Source organism: Vitis riparia, chromosome 18 (assembly GCF_004353265.1).
Source record: "Vitis riparia cultivar Riparia Gloire de Montpellier isolate 1030 chromosome 18, EGFV_Vit.rip_1.0, whole genome shotgun sequence".
NCBI classification, from domain to species: domain Eukaryota; kingdom Viridiplantae; phylum Streptophyta; class Magnoliopsida; order Vitales; family Vitaceae; genus Vitis; species Vitis riparia.
The window spans coordinates 4,664,614-4,681,173 of record NC_048448.1 but is presented as its reverse complement, the minus strand read 5'-3'; the positions used below and the strand labels follow the sequence as shown (position 1 = coordinate 4,681,173).

The following is a 16,560-nucleotide window of genomic DNA, read 5'->3' as shown; positions in this document are numbered from 1 at the left end:
CAATATATTGATGCTAGGAAGGGCAGCGGCCGTCCAAAATTTTTAAACAGAGCACCAGCTTTAACATATATAGGTGGTAATTCATTATTCTCAACGGAAGATGATAAGAGGCTCATGCCAAGATCCTAGTTTGTCACGTTCTTTCTCGTACTTTTCATGGATAGCGGTCACTTAATTGTGACAGGAAAAACAAAAAGGAAGTCCCTGGCTCCAACGCGGGCTTTTTCTTTTACATGAATAACAAGGGATACCGCATGACTTAATCCTTCCAGTCGACTGTGATCTGAAGATAAAAAGTGTAGGTGCAAGACGTTGCTGCAGCACAGGATTGATTAATTATAACAAAATATTTCCAGCTTCGGTCGTGCAATTAAATTAGTGAGTTCGGTACCGTTTTAAAAAGGGGAAGGGTGTTCCACCAACCTCCCTTGCTTTCCGGCTTTCTGTGGCCTCGGAAATTGACTTTTCGAAAAAAGTTAAATCGATTTGGCACATGCGATTTTAAGTTGATTTTTTAAAAAAAACTTGAACCAAAACCGATGACGGAGGTTCTTTATTCAACTTCAAATAAAAACCAATATAGACAGAGACGGTTTTATTTCATAGATTAAATCAGTATTATCAATGATTTTTTTTTTTTTGAAAAAAAAAAAAAAAAAAACAGCTTAGATGCCATATTCAAAAACTCTATAAAATTGGAGGCAGATGTATCGGGAGGGCATCCCAAAGCAAAAATGGGTTCCATGGAGAAGCCTCATGCAGTTTGCATTCCATCCCCTGCTCAGGGGCACATCAATCCTATGCTAAAACTAGCAAAGCTCCTCCATTTCAGAGGCTTTCGTATCACCTTTGTCAACACAGAGTTCAACCACACACGCTTACTCAAGGCCCAGGGCCCCAACTCCCTCAATGGTCTCCCCACCTTTCAGTTCGAAACCATTCCCGATGGTCTCCCACCGTCCAATGTCGACGCAACCCAAGACATCCCTTCCCTCTGTGTATCCACCAAAAAAAACTGCTTGGCTCCCTTTAGACGCCTTCTCGCCAAACTCAACGACAGACGTCCTCCCGTCACTTGCATATTTTCTGACGCTGTCATGAGCTTCACTTTAGACGCTGCTCAAGAACTCGGCATTCCCGACCTTCTTTTATGGACAGCTAGTGCTTGTGGCTTCATGGGCTATGTGCAGTATCGCAGTCTCATCGACAAGGGTTTTACACCACTCAAAGGTATTATTCCAAGTTCGGCTTTGAATACAAGTTTTTCAAATCCCAGTCTCCTACCGACTCTGATTTTTCATTTTTCCTTCTTCTGTGATATGCAGATGAGAGTTATCTAACAAATGGGTATTTGGATACTGTTGTTGATTGGATACCGGGCATGAAAGGTATCCGTTTGAAGGATCTCCCGAGCTTCATTCGGACTACCGATCCAGATGATGTCATGCTGGACTTTGCCATGGGTGAGCTTGAAAGGGCTCGCAAGGCTTCTGCCATCATTTTCAATACGTTTGACGCTTTAGAGCATGAGGTTTTGGATGCAATTGCTCCCATGTATCCCCCAATCTACACCATTGGTCCTCTTCAGCTACTTCCGGATCAGATTCACGATAGCGAACTAAAGTTGATTGGATCAAATCTGTGGAAGGAAGAGCCCGAGTGTCTCAAATGGCTGGATTCCAAAGAACCCAACTCTGTTGTTTACGTTAATTATGGAAGCATCACAGTCATGACTCCCCAGCAACTGATTGAGTTTGCTTGGGGACTTGCAAATAGCGATCAAAGCTTCTTGTGGATACTTAGGCCAGATCTCGTGTCTGGTGAGTCGGCCATTCTGCCACCAGAATTCGTGGCAGAAACAGAAGACAGGGGTTTACTAGCAGGTTGGTGTCCTCAAGAGCAAGTTCTCACCCACCAGGCCATTGGCGGCTTCTTAACTCATAACGGCTGGAATTCCACAATTGAGGGTTTATGCGCTGGAGTGCCTATGATTTGTTGGCCATTTTTTGCAGAGCAGCAAACCAACTGTCGTTACTGCTGCACTGAGTGGGGCGTAGGAATGGAGATAGACAGTGATGTTAAGAGGGATGAAGTTGCAAAGCTTGTGAGAGAGTTGATGGTGGGAGAGAAAGGCAAAGTAATGAAAAAGAAAACCATGGAGTGGAAGCATACGGCAGAAGTGGCTACCACTGGTCCAGATGGATCATCTTACTTGAATTTGGAGAAAATATTTGAACAAGTGCTTCTCTAGATCTCAACTTTGCAATCTAGTTTTTTGCACCTTTCCTGCCTTGTTTCCATATTTCTTACTATGGTTCATGTTGTGCTCCTCTTCTTGTGGTTTGTTTCTTTAATATTGTTTCAGACAATAATATTAAATAAAGGAAAAAAAGATGTTCAGGGGTTTGGTTTATGGTAGAATTTTGGAAATAAGATTACACATAATTTAAATTAATTTGACAACTTTATATATATTTAAATGATTTAATTATAAATAAATAAATATATAAAATATATAGAAATAGTTTATTAATTTTAAATTTACTTTTTACTTTTACCTATTTTTTGTTTTATTTTTTTCTTTTACTTTCCTTAAGACACATGTTTTTGTTTTCTTACTTCAATTATGAAATAAAATTTCATATTTTTATAGAATAATAATGATAGATTAAGACCGTTAAATATGTTGTAAAAATATTTAAAATTCTCATTAAAAATGCTTTTAGAAGACATATCATAAAATAATAACAATATCATGAAAATGTAAAAATGATCATTTGACTAAATGATATTTTTATTTATGTGGCGATCTCGATAAGTATAAAATCATTAAAAATGTGCCAAATATATGGACACTAATTATACCACGTTATCTTTATCGTTTTTATTTTTTTTCAATATCTCTATGGGTTCATATCTTTTTGGGAGAATTGTGTTTTGGGCCCAGCTGGGCCCAAAAATTGATAAAAGATCCTCATAAGTTTCATATTTAAGCCCAACACCTAAAGAAAGTCTACAAATTAAAAAGAAGGATATGAAACATTTAATTTTCCGAAAATGCCCTTTATTGTCAAAAAGAAAAAGAAAACAACTAACTTCCCACTCTCTTTCATTCTTTTTTTCCCTCTCTCTTTCATCATTCACCTTATCTTTTTCTCTCACATATTAATAGGTGGGACATGTAAATTAATTCTTTTCTAGAAAGGTGTTACTATTTTCATCAATTATTTTTCTCCCAAAAACCATGCCTAATAAATTAAATATTGGTAATCAATGGTTGAAAAGGATTATTACTATATTTTTAAAGTAAAATTTTTTTTGAATACCTCATAAAATATTTTTTTTAAACTTACAAAATATATAATAAATAATTTTTAAACACCTTAAAAAATATTATTATTTTTTTATCCAATATATATATAAATATCTTTAAAGTTGTAGACAATTATTTGAATATTTTCTCTATTTTTTGGACAATACATTGATATTGTTTTAATATATTATTTTGTAACATCATCATCTTTTAACTAATGGTGATAATTAATTTTTAATTAAATAATGTATTATAACTTAATAATTTGAAAAATATTCAAATGCCTTTTTAAATCTAAAATAGATGTGGACTTGACATGATTTAAATTATTAAAGCATGATGTTATTAAGTCAAGCAAATGTATCATATTAAGAGATGTGTATGTAAATTATATCATAATTATCTCTTTTTTTATTTTTTTTCCTCGTACATGATATCTTTTATATAAAGTTTTGTAGATGAAAAATAATAAAATCTTTTGTTATGTAAAGAGGTATAACAACACATTAAAATTGAAAAGATAATATAATGGAATACAAATTAGATGAAAATCACTTTAAATAAGGATATAATAGAAAACATATAAATGTAAGAAAAAACAAGTTTAGATGAAATTTAAAATAAAAAATCAAAGAAAATAAATTAAAAGTAATAATATAAAAATCGTAGAATCTTTAAAACTATAATTACAACAAAAAAATTATTTTAAATTAACTTGATAATTTAAATTAATGATTTTTTATAAAAAAAATTACAAATGTTACAAAGATAATTTTTTATCCTTTTTAATTCTATTTAAATATGATTTTTTTTTAATAATTGCTAACATTATGTTTATAAAGGTAAAATAGTAAAAATATATATTTCATTCGGTTTACTTGTAATAAACACTTTAAATGTGATTAATTTTAATTTTATTTCCTATGTTTTAATTTTGGTAGAGAAGATTTAAATGACATAATTTGGTAAAAAAATATTCATAATTTTTCCTTAACAGTTATTATATGTTGTTTATATTGTCTTAAGTTATTTGAAACAATGACATTAATGTGTTATCCATTTATATTAATTTGATTTCACAAAAAAAAAAAAAAAAAGTAATACCTAAATATTATGGTTAATTTTCCTTTATATAGGATGTAAATGTAGTAAGAAAAAATTTTGTTAAAACTACTTAAATGAAATATGCAATTACAAATTTTGGATGATGAAATTTAAAATTTCAAATTAAAACAATTTTTAGGTGAAGGAATGTGTGGGGGAAAAGTGTTCAATCCTTAGGTGACAAGAGAAAAAAAAAGTTCAGAATTGATTAAAATCTTGTATAAAAGATAACCTTGTACACCCTTGTATAATTAGTACATTTACCCCATACAGTTAGTACATTGCCTTACACAATGAGTCGAATACCCTTTTATAGTTAGTGTAACACCCTTATATAATAGTGCAAATTTCATAAACAATTTATGGGTAACAAAAAAAATAAAGAAATGATTCAAAATCGACTAAAATCTTTCACAAATGGTAGCCTTGTACACCCTTGTACACTTAGTATATTTCCCTTGTACACTTAGTACATTTCCCTTGTACAATTAGTGTAACATCATTGTACAATGGTGCAATATATCCCTATTAAGTTGTGTGTCCACGTAGATATATTAATCTTATTTCTAATGGTTTGGCTAACAAAATGGTGGATGAATTATGATTAAATTTTTTTTCCCCAAACATTATTACTAAGAAAAGTATCGAAATTTTCATGTGAAAGTTAAATAAATTGCATGACGTAGGTATTCAATCTATGGGTGACAAGGAAAATGAAAAAGAGATTCAAAATCGATTAAATTTTTTTATAGATGGTAGTCTTGTAGACCCTTGTACAGTTAGTATATTTTCCTTGTACACTTAGTACATTTCCCTTGTACAATTAGTGTAATATCATTGTACAATATATCTATCCTAAGTAATATGTCCATGTAGGTGTGTTAACCATATTTCTAATGGTTTAACTAATAAAAAGATGGATGAATTAGGGTTAGTTTTTTTTTTTTTTTTCCCAAACATCATTATTGGGGAAAGTATCGGAATTTCCATATGAGAGTTAAATAAAGTGCATGACATAAGTATGCAATTTGTGGGTGACAAGGAAAATAAAGGAGTGGTTCAAAATAGATTGAAATTTTTTATAAATGGTAATCTTATACACTGCTTGTACACTTAGTATATTTCCCTTATACAGTTAGTAAATACTCTTGTATAGTGACACAAATTTCATATTCCCGTAGTGCATATATGCCTATATTTGTATTAAACATGATTCTAGTAGTTTGATTAAAAAAATGATGAAAAACTTCAATCCAATTTTTTTATGAACATATTACATTTTGTGAAAAAAATATACAATTGACCAATTCCTTTATTTAATTGTGAAAATATTATATTTTAAAAATAAAAAAGAATAATTAATAAATGAAATTTAATTCTTTTTGTTATCTTAGTGTTAAACAAGGTCTTCAATTTTCATTTTTAAAAATATTTTTCATTTTTTTAATTAAATGTATTTTCAAAAAGAGACAATATAGAAAATAAAAATAATTTTTAAAAATAAAAAAATAATAAAAACTAGAAAAAATATTTTAAAACCAAACTCAAACATAATCTATATAATTTTTAACTACTTGTTTTTATTTAAAATGAGTAAACATATCATTTAACCCTTTTGTATGAGAAAAAAATCAATCTCTACTATACTATGTATTGATATAATCCATTTCTAAATACGAAAACATTTTAGTTGGATATTTAAAATAAAAACTCTTCATCTATCCTCTTTCTCTCTTTTTCTTTTTTCTCATTTCAATAAATTTTCAATTAATTCAAATCATTAAAAAAATTCTTTAATAAACAAATTTGGAACATTCATATAACTTATTACAAAAGTCTATGTTCAAAAGATTATTAAACTATGGAAAGAAAAAGATTAAAAAAAAAAAACTTTAAACTTTTTATTTTATAATAATAAAAAAATAAACTTTAAAATAATTTTTAGTATAAAAGAAAAAAAATAGTAAATATATTTATTTTAAATAGTGTTTTAATCATTAAATTATTTACTTGTAAAATGTAAAAAATAATTTTTATTCATTTAAATTAATATTTTTTTCAAAAGTATGTTCCAAAATAATTTTTGAATCATTAATATAATTTTTATTTATTTATAATTTAAAAATAGAAAATAATGTTGATTTTTCAATTATTTTTAAAGAAGTTTAAAAAATAATAAAAAATAAAAAAATGATTAAATAAAGGAAAATTTTATGGATGTGGCATGTAAAGAGTGGTGGTATAAAGACAAAATGATGGGTGTAAGTAAAAAGGGGTATTTTTGTCTATTCCAATCTTATATCCTTACAATCAATTAAAGGTATTTGGAGGATCTTTTATTAATTTTTGGGCCTAGCTAGGCCCAAAACACAATTCTCCCTATCTTTTTTATATATGCACACTAATGATGTTCGCCGCCCCATTGTCTCATAAAAACAGGTACCAATTTTCTCTCTAGCATTGCGTTCTCTTATGGGGTGCTGCACTATCACACAACTACTTCTCCAAAGGGGAAGAGTGATGAATCACATTTGTGATTAATGTTACAAAAATTATGTTAATTAGATGCCATTGCCACTTGTTGATCAGAAAATATGTCCTCTGTGTGCGAAGACATATAACAATAAATAATATTTATGACTATTGTATCAGTGTCAGTGTCAATAGGGCCTATACATACCGAAGTTTTCGGTGATCAATAGTGATGATAGCTAGTCACTATGCAATCAAGTTTCAGATGGGTTAAGCTGCAGAACGCCAGCCTATATGCCATCTCGTTTCGGCCGTCGCACCACCGCAGTTCGTCTTTTTCTCTCCCTAACTTTTGGTGATATATACACTTCCTGTAAAAGCATTTAGAAAGACATCAGAAAAGGGACATCCAAATATAGTTGAGTAGATCCAAATTAATGTAGGCAAATGAAAAGAATTTTATAAAAAATAAAAATAAAAATGCACCGAAGTACACCATTGTATAGGGAGAGGACTAAAAAAAACAACTTTTCTCGTTTAGCAAGATACTAAGGCCACGTTTGTTTTTTTTACTTAAATTTAAATAAAATCTTAATGTTTAATAGTGATAAATATTACGTTGTTTATTTTTGTAGTATTTTATTTCTATTAAGTATTAAAAAAAATTAATATATTATTTTTTCTATTTAAAAAAAATTATATATTTTGATTTTTTTTAATTAATAAAAAATTTATAATAAGTTATGAAAAAATAGAAAAACAAATTATTTAAATTTTGAAAACAAATTACTTTTAATAAAAAACTAAAAAAATAAATACCACTTGAAAAAGATATAACATCTTTCCTTATAAACAATTTCACCCGATAAATAATGACAAAGAAGAGAATTTGTTAAAGAAATATATATTTGCTCTACATTATCAAAAGAACTTTGTTTTCCTTCTCTTAGTTCTGTCCAAAAAAATATGTAAGGGAGTTGCTCTTCAAACTCTTTTTTAGGTTTTTGCCTTGAAAGGAAACATCTCAAGATAAGAAAGACTCATATCACTAAGTTGATAGCAAATTCCACTTAAAAAAGCACAACAAAAAACAAAATATTTTCCTAAATATGGTTAGAAGATGAATAATGGATTCCCTAAAGCACTAAAAGCCTGGAAGGTCTATAGTGCCATAGCACAAAACGCCAGAGAGTATGGTTGGAGGGTACAGAGAAGGCAGAGGCCCCATCATTTTGCTAAATCTTGTGGATGGAAAGTGCATATTTGAATTTTGCAAGGTCTTGAATTAAACTTTATCACGCATTAGACCATTTCATAATTGATTATCACGAATTTTGTGCTATCCTTGTCTATCAAAGAAGGAAATAACCAAAGGAGTATCATAGTTAAATACAACCCAAGACAACTAGTCCAACCAATGGGGGCTTGGGGTTCCTCTTAGAAAAAAGTCATTTAGGTACGTACCTTTAGATGGGTCATTGCTCCCCTCACCCCTGTATAGAACCACTCCTATTGATGGGAAAAACAACCAAAACACTTTAAAAGACCTCCCTCCTGCTCCTGTTGATGAACTTGTTGGAGAGCCTCAAAAACGAGTTTTGGGTCAGAATGACCCATTTTTTAAACTTAATGTTGAAAATGGGCACATTTTGAAACTATTGTTCAAAATGGCCTCTTTGATGCCACGTAGGCGCCACATCATTCAAAAATATTTTTTTTTTCGTCATTACAGTGAAAGCCGCAGTTGGGAAACGCGGCTTCATTTTTGCACTAAAGCCGCAGTTGGAAAATGCGGCTTCATTTTTGCACTAAAGCCGCAGTTGGCAAACGCGGTTTCATTTTTGTACTAAAGCCGCATTTGCCAAACGCGGCTTCATTTATTAAGCTCCCTGTTGGACTGATTAGTCCCCATAGCTTTGTTAGTCCCAGTGCTTGTGAAGACCCTCACCTGAAGCATCCTGTGGTTTCTGATTGTCTAATTGTAGAAACGCCTGCACAGTTAGATCAAGGCCCAATTGTGACAACAAGTTGGAGACTGACTAGACAAATGGGACACTGAGTCTCCGAGTTACCCACCCACGCGTACGCCCACTTACTCTGAGTTGACCCGTGAGTCCCGCACCGGCTCATGCAGAACCCTTCTACCGCCACGTCTGCCGACGTGAACACCACGGTTATTTCGCTCCTTTGGTTTGATCTAGAAGCCAAGGAAATGATGTCTGAACTTCGCAATGACTTCCCTAGAAAAATTACCCCTAACTATATGGTGGATCTTTAGGGAAAAAATAGGATTAAAATTCCTAATTTTCCTTAGGACCGTCGGGAAACACACCTTTAAAAAGAGATACCATCAGATAATGCCCGTCCCTCTCTACAGTATGAGAACACTCGAAACATAAATCAAACGCAAAGAGTAGAGGCTTAGACCAACTCAACAGAGTTAGAGAGGGGGAAAAAACTAGATACAGACTAGTTCAACCAGGTAAGGCAGAAGGTGTGGGGGTTTATCATTAAAATCACATAAAGCCGGAAGCGGAAGCCGGAACGGCGGAACGAAACAACTGAACAAAAACAACACAACATGCAAAATCTGATTTCGCAGATAAAACATCTTACTGTGTCTTTTAAGAAAAGAGAGGGTTCTAACAATCAAGTTAATGCTAGTAGTAGTAGTAGTAGACGTATCATCAGAGCGCCAGTTTTACCGATTATTCGAAAACCATGGATAAAAGGCAATATCCAAGGGGTGATGAGCTGTAGTAATAATTTTTTAGGGTTTAAAGTTTCGCGGGGACTTACATGTCCTTTATTTTAAGGTTAAGTCCTTATTCTATTCCTGACTCGGACTCAGGAATAGCGGACTTATATTTATAAGGTCAAGTCCTTATTCTATTCCTGACTAGGAGTCAGGAATAGCGGACTTCCTTGTTACAATACTATAATTGTCTATTAATTATAACTACTGACCGTTCGTGCCCCTTATAAACAAGGGTCACTCTCTCACTCAGAGCAGGTTTGCCAGGGGAGTTCCCCTGGACCCCCTTATGTCACAAGTGTGAGATTTCAATTTATATATTCAATGATCATACAGGATCGTATGTTGAATCACATGAAGAAATTATGCCATAATTACTATTAAAATTGTACCAACCTGAATCCATGTGTGAATTTGAAGACAGTATGGATCTTCTAAGGCTGATGGAGGGCACCACCTTTCTCTGATTCTCTCAGGCAATGGGAGCGGGAGAGAGAGCGGTTCAGTTCTTTCAAAAAGATGTGATGCATTGAAAAGACATAAGCCTCACCTTTTATACCCTCCTGCCTTAGGGACCATACCCATTGGTTATTGGGCCTCACGGGCCTTAGGCCCATCATCTAAAGCCCGTGATTGCGTTGGGCTCTACACATAAGGTGGCCCATACTCTTAAAATGAACATTAAATCAAAATGTCCATAATTTGAATAGCTTAATCATGAATCATTGTTAAATATGTGAGTCCATATTTCAACAACAAGGCCCCAATTAGGAAGACTAACTCAGGAACTACTTTAAGACCCGTTCCTGCCTCTTTTAAGAGTCACTCACTCAAGGTTTTGTCAGTATTTTGTGAGTTGAAGTTTCATCTTAAGTGACAAGAGAAACTACTGCATTGGAAAAAGGGACCCCTTGGAAAGGCCGGAAGATTATAATTGTTCTAGACTCTCTAGGAGCGCTAGGAACTGTATATATCCTAGGTCCGGGGCGGCAAAATGACTTGTCTGGTTGAATCATTCAAGCCAACCCGACCGAAAAATCCTTTGACCGCAGCAGATAGACGAGACGGCTCTTGTTGTTAATGTCAGGTAAAAGTACCGTACACCTAATGAGGTTAAGTCCTCTCTATGAACTATCAAGCTCAAAAGGCTTGTTTATTGAGTGAAATAGAGTTCCTGATTTAGGTTGAAGTTGTAAGACCGAACTCTAGCATCTGGAACTCTTCCAAGAACTAGACTTTATTCGGTTTACAATGTAAGGACCAATTGCCTGCGTTAACGTCTAACTCTATTAGGTGGTCTAGGAGTGGTGAACCTAGATCCGGAATTACATCGGAAGATCGGGCTCTTCCGTAGTCCGTTAAATATTTCCCAACGGCGAGGGTGCAGGAGACTCCTTTGTACTTCTGGATGGTCTGCCACCACGATGAGACGGAGTGGGGCGTGGTGGTGTGGGAATTGAGAGACTGGAGGAAGTCGACGAGTATGGAGCGTTGGATGGGGGAGAAGTTTCCGTACCAAATGAGATTGAGGGTGATATTGCCCTTAAGGAGTGGCCCGTTGTGGTACTTGAGAATGAGAGCGAGGTTGCTCTTGAACAAGAGAGAAGAGTTTTCGAGGTGTGGCGGAGGTGAGGTTGGGAAGGAAGGAGAGTAGGAGAAGTGAAACAAAGATGGAGAAATGGTAAGTAGAAGTCATTGAGAAGGTAAAGTAGTGGGGTGAAGGTGATGCAGAGAGTGTGAAAAGCTGGATTGGTGAGGAATGAGTGTGAAGGAAGAGTTCGATTGTTGCGATACTTATATAGTCATAGAAAGGTAGTATCATCATGGCGTGCGCGTGTGGCGCTGGCAAAAAGGGGGTGATGGAAGAAACATTGAAATCGTGCCGCGTTGATTAATTGACCACTTTTAGTGTCAAACGCGTGGCAGTTTTCGCCAGGTTGTGCCTGATGACGTGGTTATCAAGGGTAGGTGTCTCCTTCTTTCTGATTGTCCAAAAATATAAAAGCCAAAGTCAAGGGATAGGGGGAATAACAAGTAGGTAATCCTTGCATGTGAAGATAACGATCCTAGGGTTAGCACTCGTCCGTGATTATTTGCTTTAGAGTAAGATAGTCACAGGTGAGTTTGTATATGCTGAAAGCACATCCCCATTTTCTAAATAACTCAAGGAATCAATAATGCTCATGGTTTTAGATGGCTCAAAACATCAGTGTGCGCCGACCTGCCATTTAAAACTCCGGGCCCTGATCCACTTGATTCGATCGATACCGTGCTTTCATCTCTCTGGAGAAGCGGCTAGCTTGAAAGACACAAAAGCCAAAATTATTCCAAACACTGGCATGGTTTTCCTGGCGGCGGCTACATGCACACCATTTTTAATTTTTAGGTGCTCTGTTGTTATCACGGGGCCCTTGGGCATGGACCCCGCTATTCATGATCATATCGACTACGTGTGAAACAAGTGTGAGACTATAAGTATAAGATCCAAGCTGCAAGTTGCAACCATCAACATTGCAATATTGAATTTTTCATTAATACCCACAATCTTAGTTGTTTGGATTGTAATATTTCCAATTAAGTCAACAAATCACGATGTATTCGCACCATGTGATGGGACCGGGACAGCAATTTTAATGACAAAACAATTACACTCAGCTAATTAGAAGTTACTGTGATTATTGGGTATGAAATTTGTTCATTTGGCATGCAATCAATTTAGGTCGGTAGCCATACAGATGATGTCTTTAATTTATAGAAAAGGATAAGGGTCCGGCCTGTCTAGTTAGTTGTTAATGCCTTAATAGTTGTTGGTAAAATGACTTAAAATCGAGGTGGTCCCAAACATCTTATGGCCCTAGCTTAATTTGTTAAACTAACACCCCAAATTAGTGACAGTCTTTCTGTTTCCTGCTCAAATGTATAACATTTGGACCGGTTATGATTTGAAGTTTGAAACTCCTCAAAAACAATCTGACTTGTATGCCACTTAAATATCTTTGTTATTGCTACACTTAAAGTTCTAGATTTCTAAAAAATTTATGTCTTCTAGAAAGTTAGTTGATCAAGGTTTTACTTTAAATATCATTGAAATCATATAGCATATGTTTCAAACAATTCAAGAAATTTTATAAAAAAAATTTATTAAACATATGAAAAATGAGAGATTCATGATTTAGGAGCTTTTTCTATAAATTAAGTTAAGAATCAAATACTTTTATAAAGTAACTTTTTACAAAGAGACCTAGACCCCACAATATTCTTTACGTGTGAAATTAAATTATTTTTATATGTACTTTTTTTTAGCAAAAATTTATTTATTATAAAAGTTGTATCAATTCAAATGATGCCAGGTTAAAAAATTAAGCCCTCAAACTCTAATTTTGAGAATTGATATGAAATGATTAAGATGGTATTTTCTTTTTCTTTTTACTTAATTTTAAATAGAATTTAGAATTAAATAGTATTTAATAATATTAAGTATTAAATAGTTTGTTGATTTAATATTTTATTTTTATTAGGTATTAAAAAGTTAAAGAAAAATCAACACGTCATTTTATTATAGAATAATAATACTAAATATTTTAAACTAATTTCTAATAATATTTTAAAAGTAATAATTTTAAATTTATAAAAATATTGAGAAATGTTGAATTAACAGGAGAAAATTTGTTGAATATTTTATTTTCTAATTTTTCATATATTACACATCTAGCCAACATATTATTATCTCGAAAACCAACTTGCATTCATTGAGGATTTTTATTTTTTTGTCATGAGAAAAAAGAAATTATTAAAAGAAATTAGAAAATTTATATCACCAACGTGATAAGGCCCTTTTTATTTCTTCCTTACGACAAACATGAAAAAAAATTATGATGTTATATTCTCTAAAATCTTAATTTAAGCTAAAATTTTAGCCAAACCATCCTCACATTTGTTGATGTCTTGCGTCCCAGGGATCCATGTTGCTACCAAATGGACGCACGCTTTCAACCAAGATTGAGTTCTGGCTCAGTTGTCCCTACAAAAGATGTCCGGATAGGATGTCCGGACACACCCTCCGATGGTTTTGTTAGTCATGGCTCTAGAGATTAAGTTGTCAGCCTTTTTCAGGAGTAGCAAGCTTACCTTCCTCCTTGTGTGAAGACCCTTTTATATAGTGTCAGAAGCTCTGTCTCCCTCTTTAATGGTGGGAAGACTTTTTGGCTTGTCATGATGTCTTCAAGGTGGTGGCAGGATCATCATCACCCTGCAGACGGCTGTCAAAGATCGTGGGAGGCGACTTGCCATTGCTCCTATCCTTTCGCTCTGCAGGTGGCGGAACGTGCGCTGTGGCAGGCTGTCGGGGATGACTCAGCAAGACTTGCTCGCTACAGTCAATGATCCGGACAATATATCCGGATAGGATATATTATCGTCCGGGCATAATGCTTGCGAGTGTCGTGTGCTTCTCCCTGGGGGACCCGGATAGAGGTGTGCGCCACATGTCCTCTTGGGAGGTACGGTCAGGGTCGATCCCGGTAGAGGTGCGCGCCACGTGTCATGGGGGAGGGGTCCCTAGGGTTGACATATTCTATTGCACATTTCCGTTTGAATTATTGAACATCTATTAGAATTTCATGTGGAGGCCGGGCCATGAATAATTGTGACAAAATCCAAGGTTGGAAATCTACATCTTCTTAGACTGCCTTTTGAGAATGTTACATACTTAAATTATTAATAATATTACTGCAAAACGTGCTATTAACGGTTCTTCAATTGCAACTTCAGAATAAATAATGATGGCATGTAGAGGAGGTTGGAAAATCAAGTCTTAAATTAAAAATTAAAAATATAGGACGAGAAAAGCTGCAGATCATTCCATGTCCTAAAGGTTTTGCTTAAAATTTTCCTTATTATAATAAAGCTCTCCAATGGTAGATCTCATTAATGATTTTGACCACAGACGCGTTTGAATAGCAGAGGAGGGCGCAGTGCGGCTTTTGTTGGGGTTGGGAATGGGATTGGGATGTGAAGAAAAAATATCAGAGGAAGGCTGAGCTGGTTGGATATGAAAGAAAACATTGGATTTTCATTTATTCAGACGGGAAAAAGAATACATAATGGTAATTAATCAAATACAAACAAAGAATCGCTTATCATCTCCGTGCTATACAACTAAATGAATTTAGAGAAGCATAGTAGTATCAGTCTATCAGACCAGAGTAGAACAGGTGGAAGTTGAAGGATCAAGCAATGCAGGAAGCAGGTACTTCCTCCCATTCACACCATTGGCATTATAGCTAGCACCTGTGGTGGGATCCTCCAACAGCTTTCCGGCATAGCCAGGGTACGCGCCCTTCCCATAAATCCCAGGGCAAGCCGATGCAGCCTCCAGGGGAGCGTCTGCGGAACCTTGGTAGTATCCATTTCCAAAGGGGTTCGTAACAGTTCCAGCCAAGAGGCTAGCCAGGTTCATAACTATACCTTCCATACCCACATCGTTGTTGGGTGCGGACAGGGGTGGACTCTGGGGTCCGTAAATGGGCTGGTGGAATGGCCATGCGCATTGACCTGGGCACTGAGTCTCGGAGTTACCCACCCAGATGTATGCGAACTTGGAGATCTTGCCATTAACCTTAGCAGTCTTGGAGCTGGGAGAAGACCCATGTGTTCCGCACCTGCTGGAGCAGAACCCTTCAACGGCTACATCAGAAGATGTCAAGACTACGTTAATGGCGTTGCTCTGCTGCCCCTTTGCTGCCAACTGTTTGAGATTTCGACTGGTCAGTGATTTACCCAAAGAGTAGTTCTCGTCGAGGATTTGGGTGCCTAGGGAGAGACCGAGGGAGGTGGATTTCTTGGACTTAATGAGGAGGTAGTATTTGTCGATGGTATTCCACCACGCCGCAACAGAGGGTTGGTCGGGGGTGGTTTTGGAGGAAGAGAGGGAGGTAATGAAATCAGAGACAATGGCGCGTTGGGAAGGCTTGAACTTTCCGTACCAGATTAGATTAATGGAGATTTTTCCGGAAAGAAGAGGGCCATTGTGGTATTGAAGAAGTAGAGGTTGCTGGTCTTGAGCAAGTCTCCTGGCTGCTGAGATGAATGGAAGCAGAGAAGCCACAAAGAGGAGTTGTAAAAGGCATTGAGTAGGAACGAAAGAGGCCATGGTAGCTAGGACTTAAAGAGTGCAGTGAAGCTAAGCTGTAGAGATGGCTTTGGTGGGGGTTTGGAGTGAGGAGAAGATGAATTGGGGGTTTCATATATATAGTAAAATAGGCAGCCGGGAGAGTGTGACCAACAGCGTGAGAGGAGCGAGGGAGAGGGTACGAATGAAAGTGCCGAGAAGGAAGGGAAAAGGCGAAAAGCGAAGCAAATGCCAGCTCAATAGCGCGTTCGAAATTAATCTGGTTGAGTGCGGATCTGTCTTTCGCTGTGAAAAATCAAAAACTCTACGTTTACAGCTAAGGACATTAAGAGCCTAGGGGTGACTTTTTATCATCGTCAAACTTTTCTTTTCTTTATTATTTTTCTTCCATTTTGTTTTTTTTTTTTTTTTACCATTTTCTAAATTATAAATACATTTATCTGAACGTCTTTGGAGAACAACTCATCATCCTCCATGATTGTTTTGAAAACCAGATTCAAAATGACCCTTTAAAAAAATATATATATATTGTAAAATCAAACCACTCTTTAAAACTTAGTTCAAATTGATCTATTTGATGCCATATAAACACCGTATTATTAAAAAATATTTTTTTTTGTCATTTTAGTTAAAGCCCCAGTTACCAACTGTGACTTCATTTTTTGAACTAAAGCCGTAATTGTCAACTATGATTTCATTTTTAAACTAAAACTGTAGTTGTTAATTGAGACTTTAATTAATTATTTTTTAAAATTAAAAATTATTAAATTATAATTTATGATTGAA

General features: G+C 34.8%; 2 protein-coding genes across 2 annotated transcripts; one reads left to right on the top strand and one right to left on the bottom strand.

Moving 5' to 3' along the window:
• Nucleotides 1-712: 712 nt before the first annotated feature.
• Nucleotides 713-2,421, top strand: LOC117905920 (7-deoxyloganetin glucosyltransferase-like). The gene is made up of 2 exons (XM_034818799.1): nt 713-1,230; nt 1,326-2,421. The coding sequence occupies exons 1-2, from the start codon at nt 735-737 to the stop codon at nt 2,249-2,251; spliced, it is 1,422 nt and encodes a 473-aa protein (XP_034674690.1). The 5' UTR covers nt 713-734; the 3' UTR covers nt 2,252-2,421.
• A 12,272-nt stretch (nt 2,422-14,693) lies between these two features.
• LOC117906019 (protein PHOSPHATE-INDUCED 1-like) lies at nt 14,694-15,875 on the bottom strand. The gene has a single exon (XM_034818944.1). The coding sequence runs from the start codon at nt 15,793-15,795 to the stop codon at nt 14,839-14,841; it is 957 nt and encodes a 318-aa protein (XP_034674835.1). The 5' UTR covers nt 15,796-15,875; the 3' UTR covers nt 14,694-14,838.
• Nucleotides 15,876-16,560: the final 685 nt, after the last annotated feature.